We start from the raw sequence: 12,184 nt of genomic DNA on the forward strand, positions 1-12,184 counted from the left end.
CTGCCACTTCCAGTGTTCAGCCCTTGCTGAAATAAACAGGTCCCATCTCACACATGTCCCTGTGGAGATAAGGGGTGAAATGTTCTTCCTTTACCCCATTATGGAGAGTCCTCTGATTGAGAAAAATGACTTCTTACTGATACGAGCTGCTCTTCCATCTCCAGCAAAGGTTCTTTTAGCTGATGCTGCTGGGAAAACCCAACACAGCCAAAGCAATCCATAACATTCTCCACATTTTTCCCCCATCAGAGCAGCAGCGTAGCCTGGATTTCCACATTGCCTACCTGGGATTTGGAGTCTGGGCTCCAAGAAACCCTCCTCCCTGCTACTGCTCTTGCTAATGAGATACTTCACATTATTAAAGCAATACGATGGTCACACGGTGACTCTTTCCTGAAGTGCTGCTTTGAAAGTTTTAAGGAATGCTACGTAACTAAGGGATTTGGTAATTAGGCAGTCGGTTAATCGCTTTGTATAAATGTGCTCTGTGACTGTATGACGGGGATAATAGGTATTTATCCAGGGCTGGGTGAAGATGTTAAGAGACAATTAGCTGGGTGAGCGGTCTGGCTGGCTGAGCAGTCTCCCTTGGATGGCCGGTCTGCCTCTTGTTTTTGGAAAAAAAAATCCTTGTCTTTGGTAAATGTTCCCCACCTGCAGAAAGCCACCTGCATGGTAACCTTCTGACATCCATAGGAAGCCCTGTGTTGCTGCAGAGCTTTCCCAGAGCCCAGCCAGCCATCAGGTAGGGTTGTGTGCTGCTCAGAAGGAACCAGGCAGTGCTTTGCCTCCCTTCTCCAGCACAGGATGGTGGGGCAGGATCATGGCGGTTATTTCAACACAGCTGCTCTTAGTGCCTTTTGTTGCCACTTGGCTTGGGTCATAAATGTCTGAAATCCAACTTGTTGCTTCATTTTACTGTGCTCGATGAGCCATGCTATTTTTATTTATGGTTCTGGGCTGCATGGGTGCCCTTGATATTTATTTCTTAATGTAGGTCTTGAGGAGAAAAAAAACAAAACACTCCTTTGCCAACAGTTTATTAGGTACAATGTGATCATTTGTTTGCAGAGTGCAAACAATGGAGCATTGTCTGTACAAAGTGATTTGACTTTAAAACATGTATGCAAAGGCAAGGTGCTTATTCCCACAGCAGAATTCATCCAGGTCTCTCCAAAGAGCCCCTGCGAGCTGCTTGTTATCATATGGAGGACATGAGATGCACAGCAGCCCTCAGTTTTCCAACCACATGGCTCTGTAGGCTGCTGGGAGAGCCCTGCTGCCTGCCCTCCTCAGTCACAAACCATGCCTCCCTTGCACAAGCAGCACAGCTTCTTCTGGGCAAGGCACTCCAGCATGACTCCTACCAACAGCTTCAAAAGCAAAGCAACCCTCCCCAAAACCTAATTTGTGCAAATTGCAGAGGCAAGCAAGCTACCCAGGTCCTGGCGGCTTCTAAAGCTGCAGGGGGAATGTAGCCAGGTGGTGGGGCAAGGCCCAAAGGGAGGTGAGCAACAGGTCCCAGGGTGTTGCTGTTGGGGGGGACTGCTACAGTAGGGATGACAAAGGTCTTTTTGATGTTGGGAATGAAGCAGAGCCACCTGCTGCCTTTCCTCAGGTGAAGAGAAGGAGCAAAATAAAGGGTAAAAGTGCTTGGTTCAGGCAGGCAGGTCATTTGCCCTTTGTTCCACAACAGAATTGAGAGCACATCTCTGCTCCTGCCAGGGACTGGGGCTGCAAAGAATAAAGGAAGAGTGCAGGAGATGATGAAGGGAGGTCTGTGAAAAAACAAATGCCACCCAGCTTGCCCTGCAACACTAGCTCAATACCAAGCAATAAACACAGATGTTTCTGAACAAATGACAAGCCTTTATTTTTTTCTATACTGAAAAAACCCACAAGGCCACAGATGCCAAAACCACACTAGAAGCTAATGATAATTCTCCAAACACCTGAACAGCAAAAACATTTCCAAAAGCAAAGGAGCCAGCATTACATCTGGGCTGATGATGGAAAGCTGGTGTTGCAGATGTCAGTTTCCAATATATGCAGCAAGTGCTTTATTTGAGCTGGATCTTCTGGCTTCTCACAACTAAGGCATAAATTAAGATACTTTACAGTGCTCCTCAGCTTTCAAAACGGCAGAATGTCACCTCTGTTAAACAGCTCAACTTAAACGTATCCAACACTGACAAATCTGGTTCTTGCTAACAGTGAATGGGTAAGCAGAGCAGCACTGTCCTACCCACAGCAGAGCTCCAGCACACCCTGGTGTCAGGAACTGCACCATCAGACCCGCAGTGAGATCTGGGGGTGCTCCAGTGCTGGAGAGAGAAATCTTTGTGTGTAAGTCACCTTAGCTTGCTGGCTAATGAAAGGACAAGCATCTGAAGCATGCTCTCTCTTTTACATGTCACTGTTTTATGCTGACAGTAATCTCACCTTTGCATGTGGCCTCTTCAAAACAGCTCTATTGGACGTAACTTAAGCAAACCTTTCCCCAGCAACAGGCTGAGAGACTCTAAATGGACTTCTCAGGAAAAGTAAGGCCCTAGGACGGGACTAGCCTCTTGCTAAGCGCACTGAAACAGATCTGCACTGCTCTCCAGAAGTGTATGGAGAGAGCTGTGCATCTCATCTGCAGTGTCTCTGATGCACGTGTTGCTCTTCAGTGCTCTGGGGGCTTTTCCGAAAGAAGTACTGGTGACTGAGAGCTGCCTTGGCTGAGATGCGTTTGCTGGGGTCGTACAGGAGCAATTGCTGCCAAGAGAAAACAAACATCAGGTTTAAGATTTTACAAGCCAGAAGATCAATTGCACCTGGATGTGGCTGGGCCCAGATGCAGTTGTTGTTCCTGCCTTTTCCCTTCTCTGGGCTTCAGGAGTAACCCCCAGCTGAAGTGCTCAGCAGTGCCCTAGGGGAGCTTACACTGACAGCCAGGATTAAGCTCTATGCATTAGGAAGGTTGCATAGATTGTGGTTTTTTTTTTTTTCTTGTTTTTTTTTTTTCTTTTTCCCAGTGATTCAATCAGTATGTTTAATAAAAACACAACTGCATGTACTTGAAAATGCTGTGAATTTTGTGCCCCAAATATTGTGTATGTGAATATAGTGTTCCTCAAACAAATACACCTGTTCAATGAGTTGATGTTTCTGCAGTGGAAAAAATGAATATTACAGCCAATTCAGCTAATGTATTTCAAGGTAGATCAGCCCCAATTATATTCTTGTCCACAGGCCTTCTGCTGAACCCACACTCACCGCCAGTAGGTCTCTGCCATGTCGATCTAAGTTGGGAACAACTTCCTTCATCTCTTTCCTTGCCCACTGGGGAAAGTCGCCCTTGTAGTCAGGCAGCTGTGACACCCCAGGCCAGGTTGCTTCGGTGGGAGTGCCCAGGGTGCGAAAGATCCGGAAGAGCTGATCGATCTCTGAGTCCCCTTGAAACAGGGCCTTCCTGGTCACCTGCAGCAAAAATAAATAAATAAATAAATAAATGAATGAATGAATAAGCAGCCAGGACCCACCTTTCCATTAGCTCTGTGTCCTATTTCTCTCTGCAAACAAACCTTTGTTCCAGCAGGTGCAAAAAACTGCTCAAGCCAAGGCAGTTCTGCCAGACAGCGGCTGGAAAACCGAGGGGTGTATGCTTGTCCCCAGCTCCTCCCATGGACTGGTACTCCCCTGAGGCTGTCCCACTTTCAATCAGTCCTTTGTCTCAAGTTTCCTACCATCCTCTCTTAAAGACCAGTTACTAGGTTCTGCTCATCAGCAGCTCAGGAGCTTTGGGAGCTAGGGAGTGCTGTCTTGCTGCATGCAGGGATATGAGCTCTTTGAACTAGACCGTAGTCTCTAGGAGACCCAAACAGAGCAATGCTCTGACCTGTTCTGAAGTGCTAGTTCTCTGCAACCTGCTGGGAGACATCTGCAAGAGAGTCTGCTCCTCCCAGGATCAGAATGCTGCTGCAGTAAGACTGAAGTACTACACTGTCACATACTGACACTGCAGCCAGACTACAGAGGCTGCTTTACCTTCTGGCACTTCCCTCCTGCTAGCAGATCTGACAGCGCAGCTAAGGATCAGCTAACCCTCAGGGTGGAGTTTCCATAACACACACCCCCAGGACTGGGTGGGGACACAGATCAGTATCACAGATACTCCACATCCTGCCCCTCCTTCTCCACTTCCCATTGCAGCTGGGCCCTCCCCACTCATTTAAACAGACGTTAAAACCCATACTACCATTTCGGCAAAGATGCAGCCAATGCTCCACATATCCACAGCTGTTGAATAGTATTTGCATCCCAGGAGTATTTCAGGAGCTCGGTACCACAAAGTCACCACCTGGTAAGGAACCAACAAGCTCTGTCTGGTTTTCCTGAGTGAAACTTAGAGGCATGGAATCCTTTTTTCTCTGTTGTAACAGTGACTGTACAAATCAGAGTGTGCTATGACCATGTTTAATTATTGACAGCATAGTTAAGATTAACAGATCATTTTTTAATAGGGCACTGGAATAACCCTATGAAAAGAAAGTGAGAAACCAGTTTACAGGCAGGCTGGGGTAGAAGGGGTCAGCACACTTTGTACGGACACGAGATGACCCCTTAGCTGCAGGTCAGCTATGGATATGTCGCTTGTGATGCTGTCATGCATCCACTATAGTTTGTGTACCTCACTCTCAGATGACAGGGAGTCTTAACAGTACCTCATGAGTGTATGTGCGCAGGGGAACTCCAAAAGCTCTTGCCAGCCCAAAATCAGCCAGTTTGATTGCTCCTGCTTCATTAATGAGCAAGTTCTGTGGCTTCAAGTCCCTGTGAATGACTCTGTGAGAGTGGCAAAAGCTCACACCCTGCAGCAGCTGGAAAAGGTAATTCTAAGGAAAGAAGAGATTTTAGACAACACAACAATTAAGCCACTTCAAAGATTTGATTACGTGAACCAGCACACTTTAGTTCACTCATCGATCTTAATGAGGAATATGACTTTGCAATAATGCAACACCAGGCTTGCAGGCCACTACCCAGAGATCCACACATGCTGCTCCTGCTGTATGGAGACAGAGACACTCCAGTCCAAGCAGGGGCAGTCACTTCCACCCATCCACTACTCTAGAAAAGCAATTAGCAGTAGATCCCTCTATTGTCCTATCAACAGTTTGTTCAGAAATGAGATGGGCTAGAGAGCCTGGAAACAGCTGGGGAAACAAACGCACTGAGCAATAGCACCAGGAGGCTTTCCCAGCTGAAAAGTTTTAGATCAGAAAGGCTGAATGACTGCAGCTGAGGATGAATCTCTCCCCAATGCAGTCTGGCTAAGAGCAGCTCAGTGCTGGCTCTGACCAGCAGAAGGCAGCAAGGACTCGCTCTCTTGCAGACCTGTTAGCTCTCCTTCCAGCACTATACCTTGACCAAGCTTAAAGGAAACTCTCCAGTTTGGGAAGAGTCTATGTATTTCTTCAGGTCCTGATTGAGATACTCAAATACGAGATACAACTTCTTCTGGCTGTGCACAACATCCAGGAGCCTGCAAGAGAAGTGCAAGCACCCCCTTCAATGCCTTTGTGTGGGAATTCGTGCTACACAGGGATGTTACAGCACATTCAGACCTTTGCCAGCTTCCAAGCATCCCTCATTCCTCCCTAGGTGTCTCTGCTTTGAAAGCCTCTAAGGCAGAGCAGAAGGTCAGGTATGCAGTATAGGAGGACTTGTATCAGCCTGATTTTGTTTGTTTTCATTTGCTTTTCCTTTTTTGTATGGGTAGTGAAAGATTGATCTGGAGCTGATTATGATGATGACCAGGATGTGGAGCTGATGGGGAGGATTCACGTGGCTCTTACCTGACTATGTTGGGATGCTTCAGCTCCTTCAACAGCGAGATTTCTCGGATGGCAGTGCTGGGGACGCCCTCTGTCTCCCTATGGCAGAGGTGGGCTGTAGAGCACCCCATTTCATAGCCAGACCATACAGCCTGGCATTATCCCACTTCCCTTTTTCCTGTCACTGTGCCCCATTCTGTGCCCGGGGAGGGTCTCACACTTGGTACCACAGGCTTGGGTTGAACATGGGGGGACACAGAGCCATGGGGAAGGTGAGAAAGTCAGTGGGGGAGGAGGTGTAGGGGGGGAGGGGCAGTGCCACCACTATGGGCATCAATCTGCACCAACACTCCTCAGAGTCTGGACAGCCCAGAGGAGTAGATTAACCTTGTACACATTCAGTCCCCATTCTGGAGGGGCTGAAGTCAGTGCAGGGCTTCACCAGGCCCCAGTGCTGCACTCCTGAGTCAGAGGTGGCATCCTGAAATGATGGCACCCCAAAATGGCGCCATCCCAAAATGGTGGCTTCCTCCCTTGTCCTGAGCTGCGGTTGTGGGGCTGGGCTCTAATCACTCTCATTAGCCACTAGACACACTTTTTTCCCCTCGTGTCAGGCTTTTTAGAGCCTCTGAGGCCATTTTGCACACTGTGCTCTGGGCCCTTCTCGCACACCGGCTGAGCTAGGCCGTGGTGTCCCCAGGGGGAGGACATGGCCCCACTCACGCGTCCAAGCGGATCTTCTTGAGGGCCACCAGCTGCCCCGTGCGCTTGTTGCGAGCCTTGTACACCACACCATAGGTGCCCTCCCCGATCTTCTCCACCTTCTGGAACACCTGCTGGAAGGCCTCCATGGCCTCAGCCTTGTGGCTGCTGACACGGAAGGAGAAAAAGAACAAAAGGAGAAAAGGTGCAGGAGCACAGCAGTGTCTCTGCACCACTCCTCTGACCCAGGGCTCAGCTGTGGGTGAGGGCTGTTGGATTATGGAGCGGCTGTGTAGACCCAAAGAGCCCCACAGTGACAACCTGGGCCCGGCTGCTTGCTCTGTTGCATCGGATAAAGCAAAAATGGAGCAGAATACACCCAAATTGCTGCTTGGGGACTGTGGGAAAGGTTACGTAGGGCCAAGGGAAGCTGTTCGGTTCTGTTTGTGCCTGGTGTGAAGGGGATGTGGTGTGTAATTTGTCTTGCGCAATTGTCCCATGAACCTCCCCATTAAGGGCTGTGCTGCTTGGTCAGCCCTTTAGAAGATGTCCTTGGTGGGGGAATTAATAATTGACTTGCTAGCTGGCAGATTAAGGAATTATTACACGTGGTGGCACAACAAAAGGTGGAGCTACAGAGATCTGGGTATTGGGATGGGCACAGGACATGGCAGCCCACTGAATGCATGTTTCCATGGCACTTCTGTGTGATCTAAATAGACATCCTAAGCCACCAGCTCAAATTGTTTTAAAATGAATGGTACAGAAGAATCGAAGTAGGTGGCAGAGGTGAGATAACTATGGATCTGTGTGTCCAAGGCAAGCTTCTGTGTGAGTTCTCCATTGGCTTGGAAAGGTTGAGTTTGTGTTTGGATCTCCATCTGAAAGCATTGCCAAATTTGCTCTACCTTTTTTTTCCCTTTTTCCCCCCCCTTCCTGTAGAACTTAGAGGAACGTGGTAGCTTGGATACTCACGATGACCTGGTAAACATGGTCATTTGGATAAAATTTAAGCCTGGGGGAAAGGCAGGAGAATAAACAGATGAGATATAAATATAAACACGTCATGACATGCTAACTGTTGACTCTTATAAATCCAGGACAAAATCTTGCCTTTTGAGATAATGGTTTTGGACTTGGGCTGAACAGCTAGTTTGTGCAGAGATAGGGCTTTCAGAGCTTGGTAACTGTGTGAACAAAACACAGATCTCAACTATGATCAAAGATTATCACAAATACTGTAATTACTGAGCAACCTCAGGATTGTGAATCAAGCCTTTGGCAATATCTGTTGTCATTTTACTCTTTTTCTGTTTACTGCATGGCTTCAGTCCATGTTTTCCGAACATTTCAGCAGAGAATCTGAGCAAAAAACCAGACAAGGCTGCAGGTGGCTGAGTTACAGAGAACCACAGACAAATCTCACCTCAGATCCCTCAATTTCTGTTGCACAAAAAAGTTTCTCATAGTAAAATTTTATTTTCATCTCACATTAGCCATTTTGTCATTTTATTGACAGTTTAATCCTGCTGGGCCTGGCACCGTGTTCTTAAGCCAGGCTGGCTCTGATGTAATTTCATCTTCTCTTCTTGCAACTTTATCAAAGCCAAGCACTTCCTTACACACCCAGACCTTAGGAGGAGAAGGAAAACTGCAGTTTGCTATGTCTTCTTATATCACCCATAGTGTTTCTGCAGGGTTAATGCATGTGCCTTAGCAAGAAAGGTTTTTAATCAATAAAAGACAAACCACATTCTCTTTCTGTCTTTATTTAGAAAAATATCAATCAAAACCTTTAGATGCTTCCAAAAATAATGATTTAAGGTCTCCTAAACTTAGATGTGTCAAGGAAGAAAGTCAAGTGACAGTTGTCAGGGCAGTGCAAATATTTAATGTAGATCTAAAGTCCACCATGGACCTTGGATACAGGCTCCTGAACCCTCTAAGAGGGTCTAGTAAAGTAGAGGCTCCTTGCTCTTTTTGTTCCTTTGTTGTTCAGTCCAGAGCTGAGTGTTTTTCCAAGAATGCTTCTGTGTGGCAGCTGAGTCACCACAACCCAACACATGCACTCATGGACCCATAGCCATGCCGGGCTAACAAACTTTGCACTACTGCCCTTTACCTCTCATTTGCAGCATGTTGGCACCATATGCGGATGTGTGCAGATGTTTAACTACAGATTCAGAGACTTTGCCTTTTACTGACCTCTCCAAGCCCTGCATTACAAAAGAACTGCTGTAACTCATGCTCTCTTTTTCCTTAACCACCCTCTTAAACAACAAATTTGCTTCCCAGAGTCATTTTCCATGGTGACAGCTGGCACAAACTGGCAGCTCCACATTTACGTACTGGTTCAATCTTCATGTACTTCCCTATGTAGTGACTTCTCTCTTTGCCCTGGCAAAAAGCAGCAATGTTTTAAACCCACCTTCTAAATACACTTTCCAAATGTTTTCCACAGATGGCAGCTGCCAGATGGCCGTGGTGGGGACCAGCACAGATCTGGGGTCAGAGCTGCTGTCAGGATGTGCCAGATTCCATCTGCTGCTGCCTCTCCTGGAAATACTTCCTCTGCTCCTGGATGGCTTGTTCCAGCAGAGGCATGTTCATCCCTTCCACACAGGTCAATATTCGGGCTTTTATCACAGGACTCTCACCTGGAAATATAGAGGAAGCTTCTGTAGGAAGAGAAAGAGAAGTAGAAGCTCTGCGGCACACAGAAAGCTCCCTTCTGGCAATGTACACTTCCAGGTGGCCAAATAACCATAGCCTGAGACCTTGCAGAATGCTGCTCTGGCTGCATGCCGCCACAAGCAGCAGGTTAATTCATGATGTGCTTCCTTCCCTCTGCCTTGTCAGCTGCCAAATGCCAACGGTTGGCACCGAGTTCCCTTTGCCAGGTGAAAGAAGAGCCCAGGATACCAAACAGCATCCATCCACCCCATGGCTACACTGAGCAGCTTTGGCTTTTCCTATCTGAAAAGCATCAGGGTTGGGTTTAAGCCAATCTCTGCAGGCAAGAAGAGGGGACAACAAAGCTGGGCATAAAAGAGGCTCAACGCTCCTTGTAACCAGCAGTTCATTGGTGAATGCAGGTGCTGCACAAGGGGCCAAGCCTTGTGAACACAATCAGCCTTGTGCACACAGCCTCTCAGCCTCCTGCCCTTCCATGCCTACAAAACGGGGTCAACTTGCTCCTAGGCAGTGACAACCAAAATAACATGCCTTCCTAAAGGAGCTTTGCAGCAGAGGCTTAGCAGGTGACTCACCAGATGCCACGTGCATTGTGGCTTTCCACCCGTCGCTGAGGGTTTAAAGGGCACAAATGTGAGTGTTTGTTATCAGGTATGGCCAGGACAACATTTGGGATTTGCTTCACAGCCCAACTGAAATCCCATGCAAAGCTGCACCGTGCAGCTGGAATAACGGTCAGGGCACCCCAGGGAAGGCCAGCAGGTAACAACAGAGTGATGACAGGATGCCCTGCGTGACAAAGCCTGCCCATTTTCCTCACGCCCCATCTCTGAGGGCAGGGTGTAATTAAAGCCTTTCAAGGATGGCAAAGACCAACCCAGCCAGCTCCCAACAAGGTATTGCTGCAGTCAGCCACACTCGGAGCAAAGGCAATTGATCGCTGGTTTCATAAGCTGTGCTGCTCAGGCACTTCTGGCTTCTGAAGAAATCTGTGCCAGAGCACCGGGTTTTCATCAAGATAAGGGCACTGGTTCCTCAAGCAGAGGGCACTCAAGCAGTGTTGTGCATTTTCCAGCACTTTGCAGGGGGGCTCATTTGATAAGAGGTGTAGCCATGGTAAGGAGATGGATGCTGGAGCAGGGGTAGCAAAACAGCTTCCAGGACTCCAAAGGTTCATTAGACTCTCAGCATCAAGTGCCTGAACCCACTGGACAGGAATGGAGACTGTGCAGCAGCACTTCTGGTTAAAGCCAACCTTCCTTTACTCAGTATCTAGTGTATCCAGCCAAACAGAGACACCATTTACCTTCCCTGTGTTCAGCCTCTCCCAGGACCATGTAGAGAGATCCCAGCTGGGCTTCAAATGGTTCCACCAGTGTGGTGTCGATGTGGACGTGGTGCTGGGCTGAGCCATGCTGAGAGCTGAGAATGGCTTCGGATCGGGCCAGGTCATAGCAGCTTAGCCTGGGAGCGATGGATGTGGGAGGTGCACAACTGAGATTGCAACAAAGCCAGGGTACGGGGGCCAGCGGGGGAGCAACCCGGCCTGCAAGGAGCCCATGATACCCTCCTCACCTGCCAAATGTCCTCAGTGCTTCCCCTTCTGGGATGGAGCTGTTGATTTCCCATGGGAAGTAGTACACCCCAGCGCTTGGCAGCATCTCACACAAACACCAAGGGCTCTGCAAAAGCAGATCTGAGCTCCTGCTACCCAATTCTTGAACCAGAACCGGGTAACAGCATCCCAAAACTCCTCCTGTGCCCAGGTCCCCCAAGTAGAGGGCTGCAGGAGCTCGCACTGAGCCCTGAGCATCTTCCACCGCACACAGAGTGGGCTGCCACAGGGATGCAAAGCAACTTCAGCATGGCTTTAGTTTTGCTCAGCCAAAGCTGCAGCCAGGTAGGTGGCTGTGTCCTGCAGTTGTTCCTTTTGGCATTGTGTTCTCTCCTTTCTAGGGTCCTTGGGTTCAGCATGCCATGCATTTACTTAATGCACTGCTTAATGCATGCACAAGATCAAGTACAGCATACTGCATGCACACTTAGTGCACTACCTCATGCACAATTTAATGCCTGCCCAGTTCCAAATACAATATGCTACATGGAGATTAAACCAATTATTCAACAAAGTAATTATGAAATGTTTGCCTGCACATGCAGCATGTTATATGCACATCCAGTGTTGCTATTTAATGCACAACTGAATGCATCCTTAGCTTTAGGTGCAACAGTTATATGCACATCCAGTGTTCTATTTAATACATAGCCAGCCCGCTGTCTACAGATTTAGTGCACCATTTAATGCAAGCTTAGCCTCAAACACCAAGAGCTCAATGCACATAATTCACAAGGATGCCAAATCCCAGATGCAGCACAGTGTGTGCATTTAGTGCAACTTGGGGTGGGCACAGCCACGGGTGCAGCATGTTGTGTGTGATTTCATGCAAGCCTAGCCAAGATGCACCATGCTATGCACATTTACAGATCGGCTTAATGCATATCTTTGCATTATGCACATTGCGTGTGCACTGAATGCACGTGCACTGCATACGCAGCTGCAAAACTGCATGCATGGTTTAATGGAATCCTAGCACGCATGTTGCATGCACATTAGGAGTAATGCACGCCCAGCTCCTCATAGCACACCTATTCAAAGCATGATTTAATGCATGCCCAGCCCCTGATGCCAGACGCTGTTTGCGCACCGAACACACACGCGCCGCACACCCAGCTGCAGCCGCACGCGTTCTGTGCAGCCGAACACGCTCCCAGCTGCAGCACGCCGGGCGCACGGCTGAAAGCGGCGTGCAACGCGCCCCTAGCCGCACGCGCGCTCAGAGCGCGACCGATCGCGCTCCCGGCCGCACGCACGATTCCAAGCGCGGAGCTGCGAACGCGGCGCAGCACGCAATGCAACCCCACGCGCCCAAACTCACCGCGAGGCCGCTCCCGCCCCGCCCAGTCCG

At 48.6% G+C, this 12,184-nt stretch overlaps 2 protein-coding genes across 2 annotated transcripts; both read right to left on the bottom strand.

The window, feature by feature from the left end:
• Nucleotides 1-1,097: 1,097 nt before the first annotated feature.
• On the bottom strand, nucleotides 1,098-7,274 carry CDK3 (cyclin dependent kinase 3). The gene is made up of 7 exons (XM_003211444.4): nucleotides 6,546-7,274; nucleotides 5,844-5,921; nucleotides 5,410-5,530; nucleotides 4,710-4,880; nucleotides 4,244-4,345; nucleotides 3,262-3,465; nucleotides 1,098-2,760 (listed from the first exon to the last, which is right to left on the bottom strand). The coding sequence occupies exons 1-7, from the start codon at nucleotides 6,671-6,673 to the stop codon at nucleotides 2,635-2,637; spliced, it is 930 nt and encodes a 309-aa protein (XP_003211492.1). The 5' UTR covers nucleotides 6,674-7,274; the 3' UTR covers nucleotides 1,098-2,634.
• A 250-nt stretch (nucleotides 7,275-7,524) lies between these two features.
• Nucleotides 7,525-12,173, bottom strand: TEN1 (TEN1 subunit of CST complex). The gene is made up of 3 exons (XM_031556325.1): nucleotides 10,794-12,173; nucleotides 10,525-10,682; nucleotides 7,525-9,181 (listed from the first exon to the last, which is right to left on the bottom strand). Exons 1-3 carry the CDS (start codon nucleotides 10,877-10,879, stop codon nucleotides 9,045-9,047), a joined length of 381 nt encoding a protein of 126 aa, XP_031412185.1. The 5' UTR covers nucleotides 10,880-12,173; the 3' UTR covers nucleotides 7,525-9,044.
• Between the last annotated feature and the right edge of the window lie 11 nt (nucleotides 12,174-12,184).

The sequence above is a fragment of the Meleagris gallopavo genome, chromosome 20 (assembly GCF_000146605.3).
Source record: "Meleagris gallopavo isolate NT-WF06-2002-E0010 breed Aviagen turkey brand Nicholas breeding stock chromosome 20, Turkey_5.1, whole genome shotgun sequence".
Lineage (NCBI taxonomy): Eukaryota > Metazoa > Chordata > Aves > Galliformes > Phasianidae > Meleagris > Meleagris gallopavo.

What these genes read in the sequence shown, in the direction of transcription:
- TEN1 (XM_031556325.1), bottom strand. Translation starts at nt 10,879, where the DNA reads ATGCTGCCAAGCGCTGGGGTGTACTACTTCCCATGGGAAATCAACAGC. An exon ending in GCACTGAGGACATTTGGCAG is followed by an intron (nt 10,683 to 10,793) that starts GTGAGGAGGGTA and finishes CATCGCTCCCAG; the next exon opens with GCTAAGCTGCTATGACCTGG. An exon ending in AGAGGCTGAACACAGGGAAG is followed by an intron (nt 9,182 to 10,524) that starts GTAAATGGTGTC and finishes CTATATTTCCAG; the next exon opens with GTGAGAGTCCTGTGATAAAA.
- CDK3 (XM_003211444.4), bottom strand. Translation starts at nt 6,673, where the DNA reads ATGGAGGCCTTCCAGCAGGTGTTCCAGAAGGTGGAGAAGATCGGGGAG. An exon ending in TTCCTTTAAGCTTGGTCAAG is followed by an intron (nt 4,881 to 5,409) that starts GTATAGTGCTGG and finishes TTCTTTCCTTAG; the next exon opens with AATTACCTTTTCCAGCTGCT. An exon ending in GCTGCATCTTTGCCGAAATG is followed by an intron (nt 3,466 to 4,243) that starts GTAGTATGGGTT and finishes TTTTTGCTGCAG; the next exon opens with GTGACCAGGAAGGCCCTGTT.